Below are 27347 nucleotides of genomic sequence, written 5' to 3'. Positions count from 1 at the left end.
CGTGAAGTGATTGGGAATGATAATTATTTAACAATTGGATGTAAATCAACGCGAATAAGGTAACATCCTTAAATTTTGCTTTGTTGTTGGATATCACCATGAGGCTTCAACGTTCAGCAGTAGCGTACGAGATATTGTGAAAGGGAATCATGTTTGCCTTTCATTTATTGTGTTCTTGAATTTCAGTTTTGTTTGCTTGTCTTTGCTAATTTCCGATGGCGTTTCGTCGTCCAGTTGATAGATGTGGGTGGCTATCAGCCATTGGGTGTCTATGAATTCTGACCTAACTCAGCTTTGTTCTAATAATCGCAAAGATCTCTTATTTCTCAGGTCAATGAAGTTCATGTGTGCGAATTAGATGAATATTTTACACGAGTTACCGAACTTTAATTGGTGGATAGTATTGATCTTCAGAAACCAGATGTTTTTAAGGTTTAAACCAACGAAATTTTTATGATTTGGTTACTAAAATCTTTTCTTTCTGAACTCAGCGATGATACTTAGGCTCCCGTAATTTGAATATTTTACGACTCAGGCATGTTCGAAAGAACAGACACCACACATTCATATAGTACAGCTGATACACGTTGATGGGACGGTTCAAATGGTTGAAATGGCTCTGAGCACTATGGGACTTAACATCTGAGGTCATCAGTCCCCTAGAACTTAGAACTACTTAAACCTAACTAACCTAAGGACATCACATACATCCATGCCCGAGGCAGGATTCGAACCTGCGACCGTAGCAGCAGCGCGGTTCCCGACTGAAGCTCCTAGAACAGCTCGGCCACAGCGGCCGGCCTTTGATAGGATATGAATCCACAACCCTCAGGGCAAATGCACACTTACATTCGACCTCCAGCAGGGATCTAAAATTAGCGAGCATCGAGGACACGGACATGGACTGCCACCGACAAGCGATGGCGCTAGAGGGAAGTGTGGACCAGCTGAGGAGCATGTCGAGATAGCATGCAAAAAAACAGATAAAAAAATAAAAATAGTGTCAAGGAATCTGGCACTCGCCCGAAGAAAGAAGAAAAAAACTAAAAATAAAAAAAATACTAGGGCTTTCGACGAAGGGAGAGAAGTAAAAAGGATGAAAGTGGCTAGGATATCTGGCTCTTAAGTGGCAAGAATACCAGGAAAAGAAAGTGGCAGAGTGAAAAGAAAGGTAAGACTCTTGCAAAAAAAAAAAAAAAAAAAAAAAAAAAAAAAGTTAAAGGTAAGCAGGAGTTCCCAGGTTCGAGACCCAGTCTGACACGCATTTTGGCTCTTTTGCTGCTTATTCTGCATAATGTCCTGATGCAGCTGATATCATCAGTTCCTTCCCCATCTTTTCTTTCTTCCACCTCCAACTTCAGTTGGCGTAATACATATCACAGCTGGGGATCCCGCGTGCTTCCTGTCCTTTCGGACATATCCGAAAGGACACACAATATTCATTCATACAATCTCTTGTTGGTCTGGTGCCGTTGTTTATAGCCGGCTTTTTGTTTCCGTTTTGTGCGGAATATTACGATGGCTGATCGAGCCGTCTACTTGAGGTGCCGCGGGTTTTTCTGTTACGTGCATTTTTTGTGTGGACTCCAGCCAAGCTGTTACTTGTTACTGGCCCGCCGAGGTGGCCGAGCGGTTCTAGGCGCTACAATCTGGAACCGCGCGACCACTACGGTCGCAGGTTCGAATCCTGCCTCGGGCATGGATGTGTGTGATGTCCTTAGGTTAGTTAGGTTTAAATAGTTCTAAGTTCTAGGGGGCTGATGACCCCAGAAGTTAAGTCCCATAGTGCTCAGAGCCATTTGAACCATTTTTTGAACTGTTGCTGGTCCCACGCCGCTATTTACAGCCGAGCTCCACTCCCGCCTCCCAATACGCCATTTGATGCTCTTTTGTTATCCAGAGTTAGCACTGATATTCCGTGAAAGGCAAATTCTCCCAGTGTTTTCCAGCTCTGGTGGATGTAACGGCCGGCGAGATTTTAATAAATTCCCTGGCGGATTAAAATTGAAACTAAAGTGAAATTACAATTAAATCAATACCATTAGCTGTTGATGGGCGTTGATATACATCAACCGGGACACTTGAAACTGTGTGTCCCGACCGGGATTCGAAACCAGGATCTCCTGCTTACATGGCAGACGCTGTATCCATCTGAGCCACCGAGGGCACAGAGAACAGTGCGACTGCAGACATTTAGCGCCGGTACGCTCCCCGCGAGGCCGACGTTCTCAACTTATAGACCACACACTATATTCCTAATGCTCCTGCCATTATACAAATTACTCGCGGCAAACAATCCACGAAGTCCCGTTTTTTTTTAGGCAAATCGTATACATCCGCACTGAAGAAGGTCATCAGCCGTTTAGCCTTAAACGATATGAAGATGGCATCTGTTCTTTCGGACAAGTCCGAAAGAACAGCTGCCATCTTCATAAAATTGGAACAGCCAACCTGTTTATTACGTTTCCTGACATCTTTATTCCGATGGAGTCCTTATTATGCCATCCCAGAAACTTGGCGTTTGTGCCACACTGCAGGTCTCATCGTATTTCATTTTTTGATTATGTTTGATGCAGTTCTCGACGACCACAAAATCGTAGGCCTACAGGCTGACCTCATCTGTTGGCCGACAGAGACCGCCGACAGTTGAAGAGGGTCATAATGTGTAATCGGCAGACATCTATCCAGACCATCATTCAGGAATTCCAAATTGCATCAGGATCCACTGCAAATACTATGACATTTAGGCGGGAGGTGAGAAAACTTGGATTTCATGGTCGAGCGGCTGCTCATAAACGACACATCACGCAGGTAAATACCAAACGACGCCTCGCTTGGTGTAAGGAGCATAAACATTGGACAATTGAACAGTGGAGAAGCGTTGTGTGGAGTGATACATCACAGTACACAACGTGGCCATCCGATGGCAGGGTGTGGGTATGGCGAATGCCCGGTGACGTCATCTGCCAGCGTATGTAAAGCCAACAGTAAAATTCGGAGGCTTTGACGTTATGGTGTGGTCATGTTTTTGATGGAGGGGGCTGGCACCCCTTATTGTTTTGCGTGGAACTATCACAGCACAGGTCCACACTGATGTTTTAAGCACATTCCTGCTTCTCACTGTTGTAGAGCAATTCGGGGAGGGCGTTTGCACAACACGATCGAATACGTATTCATAACGCACGCCGTGTGGCGGAGTGGTTACATGACAATATCATCTCGGTAATGGACTGGCCTGCACAGAGTCCTGATCGGAATCCTACAGAACACTATGTTTTGGTACGCCGACTTCACACCAGGCCTCACCGACGGACATCGATACCTTTCCTCAGTGCAGCACTCCGTGAAAAATGGGCTGTCATTCCCCAAGAAACCTTCCAGCACCTGACTGAACCTGCGAGAGGGGAAGCTGTCATCAAGGCTAAGGTAGGCCAACACCATATTGAATTCCATCATTACCGATGGAGGGCGCCACGAACGTGTAGTCATTTTCAGCTAGATGTCCGGATACTTCTGATCACGTAGTGCATTTCCTCCCAAAGGCGGACAAGTAAGCTATTAAAGAGGCAATCATAGCGTTTTGGCTCATCATTATAAGTCTGATTTTAGTTGAAGATAGCGAAATATAATGGATGCAAGTCACCACATCCAATTGAGTCTGAAAACGCTGAGAGAATTTGCGTATCATAGAATATCAGTGCGAGGTCTGAAAAAAAAAAAAAAACAAAGTAGCATCGACGGGTGTAGTGGATAATGGGAATCGAACTAGGCTATAAAGAGCAGTGTTTCTGACGTCCAGGCACCAAGTACACAAAACAGCAAAACTTGCAATACGTGCAGTAGACTTCTCGATCGGTCGCCAAAATATTTTACGCAGAATGGAAACAACTGGGCAGAACACGCGAAAGCACACCATTAATCAGTCACACAGAGAAAGCCTGAGTGATAGCAACTGCACTACTGCTCTGTCATCAAGTACGTACCTTCTTCATGTCTTCGTAAGAGTAGAAGAGGACATTGGGCTCATTCCGCAGGTTCCAGAAGGGGAGCACGTGGTCCCAGTATGGGCAGTACATGACTGAAACAGAAACACATTGTGATTTAACCCTCTGAGGAGGAGCTCGACAAATTTGTAACGCTTACAATGTATCGGCATAGTGAGAATCATTTTCTCGCAGTCGCCGTGCGTAGCAGATTTGTAACGCTTCAGACTAAAGAAAGAGTATAGGAAGTTGCACTGAACTGTCAGAATTTCTTCAACTACTTCAAGAGATGAGTCTTTGTAATTCTGAGTAGCGTAGACGCGTATATTTCAGCTGTTGGCATTTGTTATTACTGATCCTGAATAATGTTAGTTACCAGCTTTAAATAAATATTACGTGATGGAGGTAGTTTTGAGGTACATCTGGATAATAAAATGATTATTGCAGACATTATTCCTAGAATTTGTGAGCCTATTTGTTAAATTCGTCAACTTAGACACTTGTAAGCAAGCTGTTACTTTTTTTAGATAGTGACTTCTGTATTATGTTATGGAAAGAAGAGGAGTGTTGTCGCTTGTGAGACATGGAGAGAGTGGTGACTGTTTCATCGGTGCCTTGTCTAGTGATATCACGAAGTGAGGTGAACCGATTGGGTAAAAAGGCCAAAGAAAGGCTTGGAGTATAGTGTCCATCAATTATTCTTCTCTACAATGAATTTATAGGAGGAATGGATCTTTCAGATACACTAATTGCATTATACAGAATCAACATTAGATCAGAGATGTGTTACCATCGGCTATTTTCTCACTTCCTTGATACGATGGTACTAAATACATGACAGTTGCACAGGAGAGACCGTAACTTTCTCGCTGTACCAAAAACAAGACGAGGCCACTTTGACAGTTCAAAGCTGAAATAACTGATACCCTGTGCAAAATGAACAAGGACGTACGTAGGAGAAAGAGGGGAAACCTATTCAAGTGTAGATAATGAATACGCAAAGAAGAAGAAAATAGGTGTGTATCAAAGTCTGTTCTCCAAAGGGCTGTTGGTCAGGACAATGTTGGAGATTGGCCACTGCAAGAGAGGTAGATACAATATGCCAAACTAGGGAGGAAGTCCATCAATTATGTGCCAGACGTGTAATGTTCATTTGTGCACCGAGGAGAAAAAGTGTTTTCTGGACTTTCATAAAGAACAAAAACTATGAAGGTCAACAGTTCCCAATTGTTGAATATTTCCATATGTCGGAACGTATAGATGTAATTACTGACAACTCAAAATTTAATTTCTCCGTATCCTTAAATGGCTAACGTAACGAACATATAACACTACAAAATTATATAATACATTTTGTAGTGTTATATGTTTGTTACGTTAGGCTTGTTTATATAACATGAGTTAATGTATTTTTTTGTTAATACATCGTTATTGTGACCCTAAAGTAACACAAATATATCATTTAGAATTTTTGTGTTCACTGCTTCTTAATTTTGTCCGTAGAGGCTTCATGGCGGAAACCATTCCAGGCGGTATGCAATGAAACAGGATTACCATAACATGCACAATGCTAGCTGCGTTGTCCACGGTTACAACCACTTGCTGAGTATGCAGGGCACTGCTTGAGACAGCGCATTTTAAACCACATATGACTGTTACCATTGATTTTTGTAACTCAAATAGAGCAATGAAAAGACACCAATACTTCAAAAACACCAATCGCCTTTTGTGATTATTATTGTATCAATGCAGTGTTCTTAGGTGAATTCAAATGTTGAGGTAAAAGGTGTACATCAAATGACTGTTCAAATGCTGGCCACCTATCAGTATGGAAACAATAGGAACTTTGAGTGTGGGCGAGAAACATCACCACTGCTCATGTTATCTCTAAATTACCTACCGTCACATAATCAGGAGGCCAAATAATCTTTTGGCGAGACTACAAAAAAAGTTGCCATAGGATGGCCTATTTACACTAATGACCATTTAAATTGCAACATCATTAAGGCGACAGGTACCAAACGTAAAATTCGATTTTAGTGTATAGCATGCTTGAAAATGCAATGATTTGCACTTCACACAACGTATATAGATGCAACATCATTTGCATTCGATATATAAGGAGAGATCGCACAGCGGGTTCTCCCATTTGAATGAGGGGAGCATGTGTTGTACCTCATGAGAACAACTGAAATGAGTATAGTACAGCCGGTATTTGATTGCCATCGGTTGATTAAATATGGTACGAAGGTAATTATTAGCCCATGTTACAGATCAGTCTGTTACCAAAACCTTTAATTGGCATTCAAATTCGTTGACTTCACCAAGTCAAACCAGATTATCACCTTTTACCATAACTTAGGCGTCAGGCTACGCTAGAGATCAATCTGTCAGCAGAATGAAGTTGACCAGTTTCAACTGTGCCATATCGTTACTCATACTACTATTTCTCTTACATAACTACTGTTCTGGCAGAAAGAGCTAATAAACATACACTCCTGGAAATTGAAATAAAAACACCGTGAATTCATTGTCCCAGGAAGGGGAAACTTTATTGACACATTCCTGGGGCCAGATACATCACATGATCACACTGACAGAACCACAGGCACATAGACACAGGCAACAGAGCATGCACAATGTCGGTACTAGTACAGTGTATATCCACCTTTCGCAGCAATGCAGGCTGCTATTCTCCCATGGAGACGATCGTAGAGATGCTGGATGTAGTCCTGTGGAACGTCTTGCCATGCCATTTCCACCTGGCGCCTCAGTTGGACCAGCGTTCGTGCTGGACGTGCAGACCGCGTGAGACGACACTTCATCCAGTCCCAAACATGCTCAATGGGGGACAGATCCGGAGATCTTGCTGGCCAGGGTAGTTGACTTACACCTTCTAGAGCACGTTGGGTGGCACGGGATACATGCGGACGTGCATTGTCCTGTTGGAACAGCAAGTTCCCTTGCCGGTGTAGGAATGGTAGAACGATGGGTTCGATGACGGTTTGGATGTACCGTGCACTATTCAGTGTCCCCTCGACGATCACCAGAGGTGTACGGCCAGTGTAGGAGATCGCTCCCCACACCATGAAGCCGGGTGTTGGCCCTGTGTGCCTCGGTCGTATGCAGTCCTGATTGTGGCGCTCACCTGCACGGCGCCAAACACGCATACGACCATCATTGGCACCAAGGCAGAAGCGACTCTCATCGCTGAAGACGACACGTCTCCATTCGTCCCTCCATTCACGCCTGTCGCGACACCACTGGAGGCGGGCTGCACGATATTGGGGCGTGAACGGAAGACGGCCTAACGGTGTGCGGGACCGTAGCCCAGCTTCATGGAGACGGTTGCGAATGGTCCTCGCCGATACCCCTGGAGCAACAGTGTCCCTAATTTGCTGGGAAGTGGCGGTGCGGTCCCCTACGGTACTGTGTAGGATCCTACGGTCTTGGCGTGCATCCGTGCGTCGCTGCGGCCCGGTCCCAGGTCGACGGGCACGTGCACCTTCCGCCGACCACTGTCGACAACATCGATGTACTGTGGAGACTTCACACCCCACGTGTTGAACAATTCGGCGGTACGTCCACCCGGCCTCCCGCATGCCCACTATACGCCCTCACTCAAAGTGCGTCAACTGCACATACGGTTCACGTCCACGCTGTCGCGGCATGCTACCAGTGTTAAAGACTGCGATGGAGCTCCGTATGCCATGGCAAACTGGCTGACACTGACGGCGGCGGTGCACAAATGCTGCGCAGCTAGCGCCATTCGACGGCCAACACCGCGGTTCCTGGTTGTTCCGCTGTGCCGTGCGTGTGATCATTGCTTGTACAGCCCTCTCGCAGTGTCCGGAGCAAGTATGGTGGGTCTGACACACCGGTGTCAATGTGTTCTTTTTTCCATTTCCAGGAGTGTATACACTACGTGATCAAAAGTATCCGGACATCCTCAAAAACATACGTTTTTCATATTAGGTGGATTGTGCTGCCACCTACTGCCAGGTACTCCATATCACCGACCTCATTAATCATTATATATCGTGAGAGAGCAAAATGGGGCGCTCCGCGGAACTCACGGACTTCGAACGTGATCAGGTGATTGGGTGTCACTTGTGTGATACGTCTGTACGCGAGATTTCCAAACTGCTAAACATCTCTAGGTGCACTGTTTCCGATGTGACACCGAACAGGAAACGTGCAGGGACATGTACAACACAAAAGCGTACAGGCCGAACTCGTCTGTTCACTGACAGACCGCCGACATCTATGCAGACAATCACACAGAAAATCCACATTGCATCAGGATCCACTGCAACTACTATGGCAGTTAGGCGGGAGGTGAGAAAACTTGGATTTCACGGTCGAGCGGCCGTTCATAAGCCACACATCACGCCAGTAAGTGCCAAACGACGGATCGCTGGGTACAGGGAGCGTAAACATTTGACGATTGAACAGTGTAAAAACGTTGTGTGGCGTGACATATCACGGTACACGATGTGGCGATCCGCTGGCAGGGTGTGGGTATGGCGAATGCCCGGTGAACATCATCTGCCAGCGTGTGTAGTGCCGACAGTAAAATTCGGAGGAGGTGGTGTTACGGTGTGGTCGTGTTTTTCATGGCGGGGGCCTGGCCCCTTGTTGTTTTGCATGGCACTATCACAGCACAGATCTACATTGATGTTTTAAACACCTTCTTGCTTCCCACTGTTGAAGAGCAATTCGGGGATGGCGATTGCATCTTTCAACACGATCGAGCACCTGTTGATAATGCATGGCCTGTGGCGGAGTGGTTACACGGCAATAACATCCCTGTAATGGACTGGCCTGCACTGAGACCTGACCTCAATGCTATAGAGCACCTGTGGCATGTTTTGGAACGCCGACTTCGTGCCAGGCCTTACCGACCGACATCGGTACCTCTCCTCAGTGCAGCACTCCGTGAAGAATGGGCTGCCATTCCCCAAGAAAGCTTCGAGCACCTGATTGAACGTATGCCGGCGAGAGTGGAAGCTGTCATCAAGGCTAAGGGTGGGCCAACACCATACTGAATTCCTGTATTACCGATGGGAGCGCCACGAACTTGTAAGTTATTTTCAGCCAAGTGTCCGGATACTTTTGGTCACATAGTGTATGTAAACAAAGAAAAAGAAAAAAACCCGAGGTTGATTCTTGTATTCTGGTGACAAACGAAGTTGTGGCAAAGTAACAGCCTTCGTCTCACGAGTCCGTTTGGACTATTCATCTGAGTGAAAAGAGTTTACAATCAGCTTTAGAGTTGAAGAATTATATTGACTTTATATGTACGTATCTGTGAAATGCACGAGTTAGACATTGCAGATACATTATCCGAGAAACCTTTGAGAACAAAGTACTCATCTAAGTTGCCACTAGGTGAAAGGAGAAACTCTGGTGTGCCAGACTTGAGAACGAAAGCAGCCTTTGTAGGTTGCGTCTCTGCCAAGTAACATAGCTCAATGAAACTTTGACCACACATGATATGAAATATTACTGTGTTATACAGAAGATAACTAAAAGAAATAAACAGACAACAGAAATGACAGTTTTATTCAAAGACAGTAACTATACTGAAGTCACCGCAATTCATGTTCGTCCCCTCGACGTAAAAACGACTTTAAAATGTTCTCAGTTGGGTGTGAGATCACGACGGACGGCAATGCTTGCTCTGTAACGTGCTCCCACGCTGGCCACAACGTAGAGCCTTCCATTCTTCCACAAGCGCCGTTCACAGGTCCGCGGCTCGTGGTCGTGCGGTAGCGTTCTCGCTTCCCGCGCCCGGGTTCGATTCCCGGCGGGGTCAGGGATTTTCTCTGCCTCGTGATGAGTGGGTGTTGTGTGCTGTCCTTAGGTTAATTAGGTTTAAGTAGTTCTAAGTTCTAGGGGACTGATGACCATAGATGTTAAGTCCCATAGTGCTCAGAACCATTTGAACCATTTTTGACGTTCACAGCTCCTGAATGTTCGTTGGTGCACGTGGACATGATCGATAGGATTTAAGTTGAGGTAATGGGCAGCCTAGTCCTCACTTTCCAAGAGTTCTTCCACCTGCACTGCTCGATACGGTCATGCATTGTCACCCATACAGATAAAGTCAGGCCGAATGCACCTCTGAAAGGACGCACATGAGTGCTATTGACAGGGTATGTCAAATTGATTCCACAGTTTTAGATTTCCAGAAGGATTTCGACATAATTCCGCACAAGCGTCTTCTAACCAAACTGCGTGCCTGTCGATTATCGCCTCACTTGTGCGACTGGATTCGTGATTTCCTGTCAAAAAGGTCGCAGCTCCTAGTAATAGACGAAATTTCATCGAGTAAAACAGAAGTAATTTCCGGCGTTCTCCAAGGAAGTGTTATAGGCCCTCTATTCTTCCTTATCTGTATTAACGACATGGGAGACAATCTGAGTAGCCCTATTAGATTGTTTGCAGATGATACTGTCATTTACCGTCTTGTAAAGTCATCAGTTGACAAAAATGAATTGCAAAACGATTTAGATAAGATATCTGTATGATGCAAAAAGCGGCAGTTGACCCTGAATATGAGCAGTAAAAGAAGTCCACTAAATTTCGATTACGCGATAAGTCACACAAATCTGAAGGTTGTAAATTCAACTAAATACTCAGGGATTACAATTACAAATAACCTTAACTGGAACGATCACATAGATACTGCGTTTCATTGACAGAACGCTTAAAAGGTGCAACAGGTCTACTAAAGAGACTGCTTACACAACGCTTGTCCGACCTGTTTTGGAGTACTGCTGTGCGGTGTGGGATCCGTGTCGGGTGGGACTGACGGATGACATCGAAAAAGTACAAAGAAGGGCAGCTCGTTTTGCATTATCGCGAAATAGGGGAGATAGTGCCACAGACATGATACGTGAATTGGGGTGGAAATCATTAAAACAAAGGCAGTTTTCGTTGCGACAGGATCTTATTATCAAATTTCAATCACCAGTTTTCTCCTCCGATGGCGTAAACATTCTTTTGGCACCCAACTACATAGGGAGAAATGGTTATCACGATAAAATAAGAGAACTCAGGGCTGACACAGAAAAATTTAAGTGCTCTTTTTCCCGTTCGAGAGTGGAACGGTAGACAGCTTGAAGGTGGTTCATCCAGCCCTCTTCCAGGTACTTTATTTTCAATAGCACAGTGATGTCGTAGATGTAGATGTAGAAGGAGTACACTGCCACAATAACGCTGATCAGTAAGTGGGTCATGTTCTCATTTTTGGAGGTCAGTGCATCCTTGCAATCATTAAGCCTTCCCATAACAGCTTGTAGACCAAAACGATTGTCCGGAACCGTGCGACTGCTACGGTCGCAGGTTCGAATCCTGCCTCGGGCATGCATGCGTGTGATGTCCTTAGGTTAGTTAGGTTTAAGTAGTTCTAAGTTCTAGGGGACTAGTGACCACAGCAGTTGAGTCCCATAGTGCTCAGAGCCATTTGAAGCAAAACGATTCTGTTCTACATTGTTCGTGTGTGCATTACATGCTCCCACCTCTCGCTACATGAGGGTGTATCCAGTGTTGTCGAACATAGTTGGTTTGGTGAACTGTGTGTCATGGTGCAGAGTGACATAATTGGCATTGTTGTAATGACATCCAGTGTAATGTTTGCCTTAGGTGAGAACCAGCATTCACTCATTCAATCATTCATTCATTTCCATGTCCGGTCAGCATTTCCAGAAGGTAGCAACCCCGGTGGCCTTGTTGGTTCCCTGGATCAGGTCCTGTGTTTTGCCGGGTTGTACAAGTTGAGGACATAGCCGGTTGGCTGGGTCTTGTGTTGTTCCACACTCCCAGGATGTATCTCCATCAGCTGGAAGAATGCCCCATTTTTGCTTGTTGGTATTGCGTAGAGGAGCGCCCACCTTAAGACGAATCAGCGATCTCCAAATAGGGTAGGGCAAGTCGTTTCCTGGAGCTAGCTCCCTCTTTACAGGGATATCAAGTGGTAGCCTGCTCTTCCACCTGGTGATGCGGTTAGACTCTGGTGTTCCCTCTAGTGGTTGAGTCCTGGCGATGAAGCTCTTTCTCGACTTCAGTCGACGGACTACAGTGATGCAGTGGATGTCAGGGATCATAAGTATGCTTAGCCCTCTCTAAATCAAGCAACAACAGTCCTTCTAATAGTGGGGGGGAGCTATTCCAACAATCGGGTAGATTTTATTGATTAGAGTTGACTTCATACATGCCGACAGTAACCAGCAGCCACTAAGTACTTTTGGAAACACATTTTAACCATCAGCTGTTTTGATTAACCTATACATCTAAATTACTGACATCCAAATCTTCGAACATGGTACACTTACCAATCAACATTATTGTCACTCTGTAATCCTTCACTTCATACGTCTTGTGAGGAGTGTATTCGGCCCTGACTTAATTTTTATGGATGACAATACGTGACCGCATCGAACAGTGGAGATGGAGTGGCCCTTGGAACGAGAGGATAGTCGACGAATGGACTGACCTGCCTGTCCCCCGACTTACATCCCAATGAGCACATGTGGAATGCATTGGAGAAAGGCATTGCACCACCTAAACTTGCACCACCTAAACTTGCACCACCGACCATTCAGCAGTTGCCATCCAAGCTGGTGGAGGGATGAAAGGCCACACGAGAACTCCTTGTCCACAGCCTGTGGTCTGGTGGCTAGAGATGCTACCTCTGTATCACGGGGTCCTGAGTTTGATTCCAGGCCGCGTTGGAGATTTTCTCAGTCCAGGGACTGGGTTTTTGTGTTGTCCTCATCATTTCATCATCATCAGCATCATTCGTGACTGTGGTTAGACTGGACTGTGTTAAAAAAATTGGGCTGTGTAAAAGAAATTGAGACTTTGTACAGGTGCTGGTGACCCCACAGTTGAGAGCCCCACAAACCAAACCTCGTCACAAGAACTCCTTATCAACTTTGTCGGTAACACTTTGCATAGTATGTATTGCCATCCGTAGTGATCGCACACTGCACTAAGAACCACAGTCCCCTTTTGTAACGTCCAGGGGACTATCATAAATGGTGGTAACTTCACTGTAATTATAGTCTTTGGTCAAAACTGTCATTTTTGTCCTTCTCGTCGCACTTATCTTTCATTTACTTTTTGTCTTATACTGCACCACTCATTTCTACATATGGGCCAAATTTCGTCGAGGTGTATGTTACTTGGCCAGTGAAACACCATTTGGAAGTTACGAGGTCCGACAATAAAGTAATGAGACTGATGTGAAGAAAATGTTGCTTACCGTTTTAGTCAAGTTTAGTGTTGTCTCCTTCAAAGTAGTTCCCTTCTGATTGCGCACACTTTTTTCAGCGCTTCTGCCATTGATGGTAACATTTCCGGAACTCATGTTCTGTAATATCCTCCAATACCCTCGTCACCGCTTTTTGGACATCTTGTGTTGTTTGAGAATGGTGTCCCTTGACCGCCGTTTTGACTCTTGGAAACAGAAAAAAGTCGCATGGAGCAATATCTGGTGAATAAGGTGGCTTTGGTAGCACTGAAATTTGTTTTGAGGTAAAAAATTGCTGTACTGACAGAGCAGTATGGGATAGTGCATTATTGTGGTGCAGAATCCAATTGTCAGCAATGTTGGCACAGACACGAAGAACTCTTTTATGAAGTCTTTCTAAAATTTCTTTGTAGTAATATTGGTTAACTGTTTGTCCAGGAGGCACCCACTCTTTATGAACAATTCCCTTGGAATCAAAGAAGCACACAAGCATGCATTTCATTTTCCTCTTCAACGTTCGTTCTGCCTTCACTAAACATTTTATGCCAACGAAAAACTTGAGCTCTTGACATAACCTCTTCTCCAAAAGCCTTCTGAAGCTTACCATAAGTTGTCGTCGCGTTTTCACCCAATTTAATGCAAAAAGAAATGGCATACCGTTGTGCAATATTATGCGGTTCCATTTCCGTGACAAGAGACACAAACACATGTTAACTTATTACAGCACAACTCACGACTGAGCAGTTGCATCGATGTACCACTTGGGCTCGAAGCCACTTGACCAAGGTCAAAGATATTGTGCCTACACAGGCCTGCAGGGTTGCCACATCTTGCAAAGAAAATCAGTCTCATTACTTTATTGTTGTACCTGAAGAGTGTACCAGAGTGACTCTATTTCGATAAACAGAGATACAGGGCGCAAAATAAGGGCTGAGAGAGTCCATGTGCTGGCAGTAAAAGCGACGTAATCTAATACTGAAGATATGTCAGCTGAATTTCAAGAATGAGAAAGCATCAATTATTACTGTTTTTGTTTCATCTTCAACTTCCTCGTGATGTTGGAGACGTCCTCAGCGACTACAAACACAGTTGCATAGGTACGTAAAACAATTTATCTGCTGAGATTGTTTCATCCCGAAAAGCAAGTGACGAAGTTCTTGTAGCCTTTGATTGTGCCTCCAGCATCAGGATACGAATCGTTAGACACAAATGACATCTTAGACCAAGGCCTAATGGCTATATAACTCAAGTCACCGAGAATGTAAGTAACAACCTTCAATGGCTACAGTGTATGAACCGGTCACAGAGTTAATCTCTTTCTACCAACTTATCCTATTCTGCTTACTCAAGTCGTCCATGAAGCACTCTGCAAACTGGTCGAGTGTGAGGTCGCAGTCCCCCCACAGCTGGTAGTGGTGGTAGAATGACACGATCGCATCCTGCACGTTGCGCACGACGTATATTACCTGAAAGGCGGAAGGAAACATAAATATTTATCTGTGTTATAGGATAGCGTATTGTAATTACGTTAACACTTGAACTGTCTGCAATCAAATGGCTCTAAGCACTATGGGGCTTAACGTGTGAGGTCATCAGTCCCCTAGACTTAGAACTAATCCAACCTAACTAACCTAAGGACATCACACACATACATGCCCGAGGCAGGATTCGAACCTGCGACCGTAGCTACTGCGCGGTTCCGGACTGAAGCGCCTAGAACCGCTCGGTCACAGCGGCCGGCTTATTCTGTAATCCTCATGGTGATTTGTGCCATTGTCTACCTGCCCTCCTTATTGTTCTCTGGTGTGTACCCCACCGTCAGAGTTTTACTCGGTCGGCTCTTTGGTCGTAAGCATAGGCACTAGTTGTCATTTGAAAATTTGCCCCGCTGTTATATTGCCTTTCCTTCCTGGTTTGTACCCGGCCATTAATGTTCTAATTAATCACCTCTTGGTCGTAAATACAGCCAGAACAATTGAACAAAGGCACAGGTTGCCGTTAAACAAAAGAAGAGCCTTGTGGTTAGATTTAGCTGTTAACCGGTTCAATTCTTTGATTGTAATTGCATTTCTCAGTCATTAGTTGTAATCTGAACAACCTGTTGTACTAAGCTGTTCGTTTCTGTGTTTGAAAGACCGAGTCATTACTGGTGTATTTTAGCTGGGTCTTGTAGTTCCGCCGAGTGAGTTCTCTTGTAATAAGTGTTCACAAGTGATGTTATAAGACGTACCTTCAGAGCGGTCCTTATAACTGACAATCAATTTGGCTCTGAAAATATTAACAGCCAACTGTCACCAGGACTTTAGTCAAATTAAGACCGTCAGAAGAGACAGGTGGAGATCCAGTCGCACCTTGGTTGCCGATTCAAATTAAAAAGTTGGTGGCTTTGAAGAAAGCATTATCATTCTCATATTGTTTGCTAATGTGTTTAACCTTCAAGCACAGGTGCGCATCTTAACCCCTAACCTTTCGACATATAGCTTTCAAATTAAAAGTTAAGTCATCTGTTTTAAGTAACTGAATCACTCTTGTCATCAGAGGTGCTTATATAGCTTTCATGAGTTGCAGTAATATTGTTTGCTATTTTGCAGTATAACACTTCAGATTTCTTTTGCAAAGATTAAAAGCTTAGTCAGCTAAAGGTTTAAGGTCAAAAGTATTTTGCAAATTTGTACATTTTGTTAAAGAAAATTTTATGGTTAAATACTTCGAGTATCTGTAAAACACAGTTTATATATTCTTAAATAAACAGGTTGTATGAAAAGAAAGTATAAGTGGAGTTGTGGTTTTTGTTTATTAGATGTTCTGCGAAAGTAGAATGTGCGCTGTCAATCTACAGAGCTCTCCTGTGCTCTGCTTTTTTGTCCTATGTACTGGGCCTCAAAAGAGTTACATGAGAGTTGGTATGTTGTGTCATTGCTGAATTTGTCTGAGGTTCTTATGTCTGGTCGTAGCCTTTGTTGAACTGTGTTGTTATTCCTGAATTTTGCTGGGATCCCTTGCTTTTTCAGAATATTTCCAATTCTATGTGCTGTTCAGTAATGCTGGAATATACCAACTCAAACAGAAAAACGGCAACAAAAGAACAAACCGGCAACAGCGCCAACAATCGTAAAACCATGCTGTGATATATAGCAAATAAGGTATCATGAAATTATTCACAGGAAATAATATTTGGAACCAAACAGTACACATGAAATAGCTTTTACAATGTTTTATAAGAAAGCTATTCTATGTTTTATAATCAAAGCACCCACTAATGATGGCGGCATTTGACGCTGAAACTAGTTTTGAAATAAATAAACAAATAACAAAAGTGTTTCGCATCGAGGTGGACCCACAATCCCACATTGTTGTTTTTGTGTGCAAACACGGACCAATGGAAGTGTATCAAGATAAAATTATTGTTCATATTACGACCTTATGCAAGCTGTAGTCCCAGCAGAGAAGAAATTATTTAAAATAAATGAATAAATACACGTGGCACAAGGAAGTCTTTATTTTTCCCTGTGCAGCAGGACAAATATTGAGATGTGGATGCAAAATGGATAGTCTACTCTGACAGGCTTAGCCCACTTTGTGGTGCAATTACGACCATGCAGAAAACATCATGTAGTAAATTGTGTATCGCGTTTATGGGAAGACTATTCGACGCTGAGAAAAAACAAGAAACATACTGAAATGGCTACATATTGAGGTACCCATTATCAGAATATCTGTACCTATACCCCTAACGCTCTACATATGGGGACTAGATTTTCCCTCTCATTCGACAGAGAATAACATTTATTTGTATTGACTTACCTTGGGCTTCACAGTTTTAATCTGTTTAGGTAGCTGATCTAATGGTAAATGACTTTTAATTAAGCGTGGTGAAACCATCCTTTCCACATGGTCTATTGAGTGAGGCATATTCCTTGTGAATTCAGGCATCAAAGACGTTATCCTGAAAAATAAACAAAACAGACGTTATTATCAGAAGTTGCCTTCACGTGCTGAAGCACAATAAGTGATGCGCTGCTGCTACTTACTCTAGAAATGGGAACCTGTGTATCAGTGGGACCTGCTTTGCTTGCTCGACATCGCAGTTGTTCATCAGCAGCCATATCAGCTCCTGGCTCCACGTGGTGCCTGCCAACCGACATTCCAGTTTTGTTACACAACTCGAAATTCATGAAGGTAGAGTCCACGCAGAATAAAGTGGCCAGTAGATGTGCAGTTGGCAGGGGATGCGAAGGGAGGGCGGTAGTGTGGGGGGAGGGGGGGGGGGGGGTTTCGTGAACGAGCTGCAGTGGAAATTCAGACCGCTGGAGTGGATGTGCCATTCTAAACTGAAGCCTATGCTCACATTTTTTGTAAATATTAAGTGGAGCCCCTCCAAGCCCATACTTGCACGGTGATCATTCAAAAAGGTCTGTCACCTCTGCTTTGGTTATTATCTAAAAAGAATTCCACTGGAAATGCAACAAAAGCAGCGATTTATTTTCGCCTGGGTTGTTAACAATTTGTATCTTTCAGAAAAGCGACATGAGTGGTGAATTGTGACCAAGACCTACATATTTCTCTTGCTGCCACGTTAAAATTTGCTTCTTCTGCCAAAACACATCGGAGTTTACTCAGTCTCACATCACTAACATGTCATGCAGACACAATTGTGACCGAGCGAGGTGGCGTAGTGGTTAGCACATTGGACTCGTATTCGGGAAGACGACGGTTCAATCCCGCAACCGGCCATCCTGATTTAGGTTTCCCGTGACGTCCCTAAATCGCTCCAGGCAAATGCCGGGATGGTTCCTTTGAAAGGGCACGGCCAACTTCATTCCCCGCCCTTCCGTAATCCGATGACCTCGCAGTTTGGTCTCTTCCCCCATACAACCCAACCCAACCCAGACACAATTGTGACACAATTCTGGTTTATTAAGTTTATTATGTGAGGAGCTGAGGAAAAGTACGATCAGAATCTAATGAAAAAGCACTCCCTCAGTACAAAATAAACGTGTAATGTCTTCACTTATGACGTTCCAAAACCCATAGCACTTCTCGTTTTACCAGCTATCTATGGTTCTTAAAAACCACATTTTTTCTTTGAAAAAAAAAATGGTTCAAATGGCTCTGAGCACTAAGGGACTTTACTTCTAAGGTCATCAATCCCCTAGAACTTAGAACTACTTAAACCTAACTAACCTAAGGACATCACACACATCCATGCCCGAGGCAGGATTCGAACCTGCGACCTTAGCGGTCGCGCGGTTCCAGACTGTAGCGCCTAGAACCGCACGGCCACCAATGGCCGGCCTTTCATTGAAAAAGTCTGTAGTTAGCGGAATAACACAGTAAATAATGAAGTTTTGCATTGTAACCATATGGTAAAATACTTTTCTCTTTGCGAACTATCATTTGCCAAAATCTCATTTCGATATCTCAAACCATTTACGAAATATGAGGAATGTTGTGGTTGTTTCACTCTGGCTTTATCGCTGCCGCTCACGATCGCAAATGAGTGTTCTACGTCAGATAAGCTTTCTCTAGGCTGGTGACACACAGACATCCACCCAAGTCTAAAGAAAAATTCGATTGTTAGCTGAATTTCATAAGCAGCAACATGTCTTGTAATATGCACCAAACGCAAAATCACAGCGATCCCTGTTTTTCATTGCAAACTTTTTCGAATTTCGCTCGGAGTCTTACTTCCATGCAAATGTCACAATAACTTTGACCATTAACGAAATGATGGCCATGAATCTCGCATTTGTAGCTATAAATAACTCAAAAATTATACTGTTTTACAAAATAATTTCTGTAAAATCTTTTGCGGTGGTCTCGCGGTTCTAGGCGCGCAGTCCGGAACCGTGCGACTGCTACGGTCGCAGGTTCGAATCCTGCCTCGGGCATGGATGTGTGTGATGTCCTTAGGTTTAAGTAGTTCTAAGTTCTAGGGGACTAATGACCACAGCAGTTGAGTCCCATAGTGCTCAGAGCCATTTGAACCATTTTTTTTGTAAAATCGTTTGAGAAAGACTGTACGACGTACGCATTGATTCTGTGATCGCCGACCGGTCGAAAGGGGTAAACACTTGTCGGCCTCCACTTCCGAACAAACGAATGAACTCTCTCAGCGCTTTGGACGAAAACTGAGCACTGCGCATCGTTCACCGTATCGTGCGCGGCCACTACTGCCTGGCTACGCGACCTGAAGACCCGGTTTGGGTAGCCGGGTCATCGTACTCACACCTAGGAAGCAGGCAGGGAGAGGTATAGTTGCAGTCACGAATGAAGGCGGTCGAGTGTGTGTGACAGCCAATGAGCGTTCAGTAGTGAACTGAGCGCACTGTTGTCATTGTCGTAGCCGATGCGAGCTTCAAACATGCTCCTAGCGAGATATTTAGCGAATTTTTATCCCATTTGTTGCGAGTTGTCGTCGCTTATGGGGGCGGTAAGCGCCAAATCCTACACTACTGGTCGTTAAAATAGCTACACCGAGAAGAAATGCAGGAGATAAACGGGTATTCCTTGGAGAAATATATTATACTACAACTGAATTGTGATTACATTTTCACCCAGTTTGGGTTCATAGATCCCGAGAAATCAGTACCCACAACAACCACCTCTGGCCGTAATAACACCCTTGATACGCCTGGGCATTTAGTCAAACGGAGCTTGGATGTCGTGTACAGATACTGCTCCCCATGCAGCTTCAACACGATTCCACAGTTCATCAAGAGTAGTGACTGGCATATTGTGACGAGCCAGTTGCTCGGCAACCATTGACCAGACGTTTTCAATTGGTGAGAGATTTGGAGAATGTCCTGGCCACGGCAGCAGTCGAACATTTTCTGTATACAGAAAGGCCCGTACAGGACCTGCAACATGCGGTCGTGCATTATCCTCCTGAAATGTAGGGTTTCGCAGGGATCTAATGAAGGATAGAGGCACGGGTCGTAAAACATCTGAAATGTAGTGCCCACTGTTCACAGTGCCGTCAATGCGAACAAGAGGTGAGCGAGACGTGTAACCGGTGGCACCCCATACCATCACGCCGGGTGACACGGCAGTAACGCGATAACGAATACACGCTTCCAATGTGCGTTCACCGCGATGTAGCCAAACACGGATGCGACCGTCATGATACTGTAAACAAACCTGGATTCATCCGAAAAAATTACATTTTGCCATTCGTGCACCCAGGCTCGTCGTTGAATACACCATCGCAGGCACTCCTGTCTGTGATGGAGCGACAAGGGTAACCGCAGCCACGGTCTCCGAGCTGATAGTCCATGCTGCTGCAAACGTCGTCGAACTGTTCGTGCAGATGGTTGTTGCCTTGCAAACGTCCCGAACTGTTGATTCAGGGATCGAGACGTGGCTGCACGGTCCGTTACAGCCATGCGGATAAGATGCCTGTCATCTCGACTGCTAGTGATACGAGGCCGTTGGGATCCAGCACTGCGTTCCCTATTACCCTCCTGAACCCACCGATTCCATATTCTGCTAACAGTCATTGGTTCTCGACCAACGCGAGCAGCAATGTCGCGATGCGATAAACCGCAATCGCGATAGGCTGCAATCCGACCTTTATCAAAGTCTGAAACGTGATTGTGCGCATTTCTCCTCCTTATACGAGGCATCACAACAACCTTTCACCGGGCAACGCCGGTCAACTGCTGTTTGAGAAAACGGTTGGAAAGTTTCCTCATGTCAGCACGTTGTAGGTGTCGCCACTGGCGGCAACCTTGTGTGAATGCTCTGTAAAGCTAGTCATTTGTATACCACAGCATCCTCTTCCTGTCGGTTAAATTTCGCGTCTGTAGCACTTCACCTTCGTGGTATAGCACGTTTGATTGGCCAGTAGTGTAATAAACAGCACCTTTAATGTACATAGCGTCGTAATCGTACAGTGAGGCTATTACATCACGAATAGACACGCTAAAACATTGCAATGACACTGACAAACAATACCGAGCAGCAATTACGGGACAGGCAGATTTCGATAACAACTCCCGTTGTCGTATTATCGGACAAAACAAAACACCAAACCACTTTAACTACAATAACTGTTTATATTATGTCAAGCTTAATGTTACCTCTAGCTTGAAATTGTTCACACACACTATCTCTGGAAAAGTCTCGTAATCTTTTAATTACTTACAATATTCATATACAATATATCGTCGTGTTACGACCAATTAACTTTAAGTTTCTCTCGCCGGTATCTATAACGATTAAGCTAATTGATGCTACCATTAAATCTCTTTCGGTTTAGATCAGCGTTGTTATGTAAACAATACGACGTAACGTATACCACAGATTTACCTATCTTTGTTATTAGTATAATCGCTGGCGTGTCCATGATAACTTTCGACAACTTCAATTCTAATTGAAGTTATTTACGACACTCTTTCCATAAATGAAATCGTTTTAACTGTTTAGAATATCTACTCTCTGTATATTTAGCGAGAAACAACTCAATTAATGACCTTTTTTCATCAGGCAAAACTTACAAATACCATCGTAAAATTGTGCATGCAAAGCGCTATTAATATCTCTGAAACTAAACCTTTGCTTTACTCACAAAATATAGCTACTCACAACAGCTACAAATTGACCACACGTAAAGGTTTCTTTCAATCCTAGAAAACTGGTATGTATTGGGTCTAGGTATCTCAATACAATTTAATTCACATAAGTGAGCGAGTGCCGGCAAAGACTAACACATCCCACAAAAACGGAAATTCAATACTAAAAATAAAAAAAAATCCTAGGCCCCACCGCCTCTTTAACCCTAACCTTAAGTAACAATTTAACACAATTCTATGCCTCTTCAGGCGTTAGCGAAACGCGACCCTCTAAGTTTCCTAAAATGAAATAGGCCACTCGTCACTTTGACTAACAAAGTTTAGTTGTGTGTTGCTTGTAAGTGGTTCCTTTTATCCTCGTCGCTTATCAACGCAACTACTGGTCCGATCTATCATATTACAGTGAAACAGTTCGAACCTATACGAGCCAATTCTAGGCCCGCTTTATGATCGTGGCATTTAAACAACAACAACAACAAAAATGTGTTGGAGGCTTTCCCTTCTCGTCACACACCAATCTCTACCAAACCACTCCAACAAAACAGCTGTTGTTGTTGTGGACTTCAGTCCTGAGACTGGTCTGATTCAGCTCTCCATACTACTCTCTTCTGTGCAAGCTTCTTCATCTCCCAGTACCTACTGCAGCCTACATCCTTCTGAATCTGCTTAGTGTATTCATCTCTTGGTCTCCCTCTACGATTTTTACTCTCCACGCTGCCCTCCAGTACTAAATTGGTGATCTCTTGATGACTCAGAACATGTCCTACCAACCGATCCCTTCTTCTAATCAAGTTGTGGCACAAACTTCTCTTCTCCCCAATCCTATTCAGTACCTGCTCATTAGATATGTGATCTACCCATCTAATCCTCAGCATTCTTCTGTAGTACCACATTTCAAAAGCTTCTATTCTCTTTTTGTCTTAACTATTTATCGTCCATGTTTCACTTCCATACATGGCTACGCTCCATACAAATACTTTCAGAAACGACTTCCTGACACTTAAATCTATACTCGATGTTAACAAATTTCTCTTCTTCAGAAACGCTTTCCTTGTCATTGTCGGTCTATGTTTTATATCCTCTCTACTTCGACTATCATCAGATATTTTGCTCCCCTTTACTACTTTAAGTGTCTTATTTCCTAATCTAATTTCCTCAGCATCACCCGACTTAATTCGACTACATTCCATTATCCTCGTTTTGCTTTTGTTGATGTTCATCTTAGATCCTCCTTTCAAGACACTATCCATTCCGTTCAACTGCTCTTCCAAGTCTTTTGCTGTCTCTGACAGAATTACAGTGTCATCGGCGAACCTCAAAGTTTTTATTTCTTCTCCATGGATTTTAATACCTACTCCGAATTTTTCTTTTGTTTCCTTCGCTGCTTGCTCAGAATACAGATTGAATAACATCGGGGAGAGGCTACAATCCTGTCTCACTCCCTTCCCAACCACTGCTTCCCCTTCAAGCATCTCGACCCTTATAACTGCCATCTGGTTTCTGTACAAATTATAAATAGCCTTTCGCTCCCTGTATTTTACCCCTGCCACCTTCAGAATTTGAAAGAGAGTATTCCAGTCAACATTGTCAAAAGCTTTCTCTAAGTCTACAAATGCTAGAAAACAGGTAACAACCCAGTTACCTCTGGGCGAGCCACGACCACTAATCGTACACCACGGATAGTATTTCGGCTTCAACGATTCACATAAACTCATCAACTGCAAATCTCCTTCTCTCTAACACGGCTCGCGCTGTCTCCATCACAGCATTCCTCACTACCGAACTGTTCACAGGACGACAATAAATCGATCGCAATAACACATAAATTCGCCAAAACCAGTGTCTCATCCGCGACTATTTATAAAACCACCCAGAGCCTGCGTACATTCTGTAGCTCAGCTTTGGGTAGTTTCACAGCCACAAAGAGACAAAGTATCCACGCTGCCTCCGTGAACTGCACCAAAATAAGATACTGGTTCCACCATCAAAACTACTTTCCCTCTCACAAGGCTTAAACACCAACTGCGGTGTCTCAATTCACCACGCAATGGGTCGGTATTCTATCCTACCTAGACGTACTCCGACATATGGTTGTAATGGTACTTGAATTACGTAGCCATTACGGCAGCTCACCTCAACCTCTCGATACTAGCAATATTCTACTGTGTTTCTGTAAAACGGTTAACATATTTCTGTGACAACATTCAGATTTGATTTCATTAATGTAGAGGCACTTCGATACATCGATATGTATATATTTCAATGATATTATTCTTATGTGTATTCTTTCTTTTGTCACTATGATCTTTGACCTAATTGTAACTCTGATTTTTGGGCGCGTAAGCGGTAATTATAGAGTCAAGCTTTGGTCACCATGTTAAAAAGACGCAAACTTTAGTCACTTTATGAAATGTGAACTTTAACATTGAGGAAGATATATTCAAGTATGTTTTATATAGTGAAGTTATGTTTTGGAACGAATTACGTGATATTGCAACAAAAGTAATAAAAAAAGAAGTGTAACTGAAATTCGGAGTACTGATTACTTTTTTATATCACCATTGTCCTAACATGCATTTATAAAATTTTTGAATATCGCAGAATAACACCTAGGCCTCTTTGCATCCGAGCATGGAATCATCACTACCTAAATTTTAGACGATTGAGCCATGAGTTCACAACGAGAACAGCGTGGGAAACACGAAAAGGAATGACTTTATTAACTGTGCTCTAATGACACCTGCCACAGAACATAACTTTGCTGTTGCCCGAAAATGTAATATTTAGCAGCGTGAGCAACAAAACAATCATAATTAATTTTTTGACCTTTGTTGTGGTAGGGTTGTTAGAAGGTCTACTCGGGAAATAACTACCTTCTTACGTCATACAATAGGAATCATTTACACGAACAAACACGCAGCGCCACGCCAGCTTTTGACAATTAATTAATTATTCGTTGATACTGTCGGTTCTGTACGACAGCGGCCAGTTGCGGCGCGTCGCTCAGACAGCATCTCTGGACCCAGCGATGGCGAGGTGTTTCATCACGGAAGTCGCGCGCGCTCACTACCTGTATATATATATATATATATATATATATATATATATATATATATATATATATATATATATATATATTCCTGGAAATGGAAAAAAGAAATATATATATATATATATATATATATATATATATATATATATATATATATTCCTGGAAATGGAAAAAAGAACACATTGACACCGGTGTGTCAGACCCACCATACTTGCTCCGGACACTGCGAGAGGGCTGTACAAGCAATGATCACACGCACGGCACAGCGGACACACCAGGAACCGCGGTGTTGGCCGTCGAATGGCGCTAGCTGCACAGCATTTGTGCACCGCCGCCGTCAGTGTCAGCCAGTTTGCCGTGGCATACGGAGCTCCATTGCAGTCTTTAACACTGGTAGCATGCCGCGACAGCGTGGACGTGAACCGTATGTGCAGTTGACGGAATTTGAGCGAGGGCGTATAGTGGGCATGCGGGAGGCCGGGTGGACGTACCGCCGAATTGCTCAACACGTGGGGCGTGAGGTCTCCACAGTACATCGATGTTGTCGCCAGAGGTCGGCGGAAAGTGCACGTGCCCGTCGACCTGTGACCGGACCGCAGGGACGCACGGATGCACGCCAAGACCGTAGGGTCCTACGCAGTGCCGTAGGGGACCGCACCGCCACTTCCCAGCAAATTAGGGACACTGTTGCTCCTGGGGTATCGGCGAGGACCATTCGCAACCGTCTCCATAAAGCTGGGCTACGGTCCCGCACACCGTTAGGCCGTCTTCCGCTCACGCCCCAACATCGTGCAGCCCGCCTCCAGTGGTGTCGCGACAGGCGTGAATGGAGGGACGAATGAAGACGTGTCGTCTTCAGCGATGAGAGTCGCTTCTGCCTTGGTGCCAATGATGGTCGTATGCGTGTTTGGCGGCGTGCAGGTGAGCGCCACAATCAGGACAGCATACGACCGAGGCACACAGGGCCAACACCCAGCATCATGGTGTGGGGGGCGATCTCCTACACAGGTCGTACACCTCTGGTGATCGTCGAGGGGACACTGAATAGTAGACGGTACATCCAAACCGTCATCGAACCCATCGTTCTACCATTCCTAGACCGGCAAGGGAACTTGCTGTTCCAACAGGAAAATGCACGTCCGCATGTATCCCGTGCCACCCAACGTGCTCTAGAAGGTGTAAGTCAACTACTCTGGCCAGCAAGATCTCCGGATCTGTCCCCCATTGAGCATGTTTGGGACTGGATGAAGCGTCGTCTCACGCGTTCTGCACGTCCAGCACGAACGCTGGTCCAACTGAGGCGCCAGGTGGAAATGGCATGGCAAGCCGTTCCACAGGACTACATCCAGCATCTCTACGATCGTCTCCATGGGAGAATAGCAGCCTGCATTGCTGCGAAAGGTGGATATACACTGTACTAGTGCCGACATTGTGCATGCTCTGTTGCCTGTGTCTATGTGCCTGTGGTTCTGTCAGTGTGATCATGTGATGTATCTGCCCCAGGAATGTGTCAATAAAGTTTCCCCTTCCTGGGACAACGAATTCACGGTGTTCTTATTTCAATTTCCAGGAGTATATATATATATATATATATATATATATATATATATATATATATATATATATATATATATATCGACGCTCTCGGATCACCTATATCACACAGAGTTGCCCGTCTGGCAGCTGTACACAAGCGACGCTGCTCTCGGTCGTTATGTGAAGGCCGTCGGAAACGGTGCTGTCAGTGGTGTGAGGAATGCCTGAAATCAGTTATTCTCGGCACACTCTACCGTGTTTTGTCGTCCTTAACAAATCGTCAAGTAAATTTATACTAACAACCAGGTATTCTTAGCCATTTATCGGGTCGGATGCTCATCAGTCGTAAAGGCGAATGTAACCCGTGCGTTTTGACACAGCACAAGTTGATCGGACGAGTCTTGTTTCACAATAATTTAAACTTCTGGCCGACTTTTCGTCCCAGGAGTGAAACATGGCGGGGGTTCGGCGATGGTTTGGACGGCAATAACGTGGTATCCCATGGGCCACATGGTTACTTTGCAAAGTTGCATATTACATCTGCATCTGCATCTACAATCCGCAGGCCTCTTTGCGGTGTGTAACGCAGGGTGCTTTTCGTACCACTGTCTCTTGCCCCTTTATTGTTCCGGTCGCGAAAAGTTCGCGGGAAGAACAATTGCCGATAAGCATCCGTGTGTGCTCGGATCTCTCTGATTTTATCTTAATGGCTTTTTCAGAAGATATACACAGGAGGAAGCAATATGTTTGTCGACTCTTCTAGCAACGTACGCTCTCGGAAATTTAATAATGCACCACACCTCGATACAGAACATCTTAACCGTACTGTCAACGATTATGTGATCACTTTGGCTGGTCAAGTCCCTCCCATGATACGACGTTTGTTCCTCAATGGTGATGCTATGTTCCATGACGAAGAGACTACAGTTCACACAGCTCGCTTC

The 27347-nt window shown here is 44.3% G+C and overlaps 1 protein-coding gene across 2 annotated transcripts in view; it reads right to left on the bottom strand.

Annotated features, from left to right (window-relative positions):
- The window catches only part of LOC126291910 (luciferin sulfotransferase-like), a 56899-nt gene that overhangs the window by 7980 nt on the left and 21572 nt on the right, over nt 1-27347 (bottom strand). For both annotated transcript variants that reach the window (XM_049985642.1, XM_049985643.1), the window contains exons 3-6: nt 17274-17373; nt 17047-17188; nt 14588-14708; nt 3984-4078 (exon numbers count right to left, since the gene is read on the bottom strand). In XM_049985642.1, coding sequence (XP_049841599.1) covers nt 3984-4078; nt 14588-14708; nt 17047-17188; nt 17274-17373 — 458 coding nt within the window. The remainder of the gene's footprint in view (nt 1-3983; nt 4079-14587; nt 14709-17046; nt 17189-17273; nt 17374-27347) is intronic.

This window comes from Schistocerca gregaria, chromosome 9 (genome assembly GCF_023897955.1).
Source record: "Schistocerca gregaria isolate iqSchGreg1 chromosome 9, iqSchGreg1.2, whole genome shotgun sequence".
Lineage (NCBI taxonomy): Eukaryota > Metazoa > Arthropoda > Insecta > Orthoptera > Acrididae > Schistocerca > Schistocerca gregaria.
Note: the sequence above shows the minus strand (reverse complement) of the source record. Positions and strands in the feature narration are given on the sequence as shown.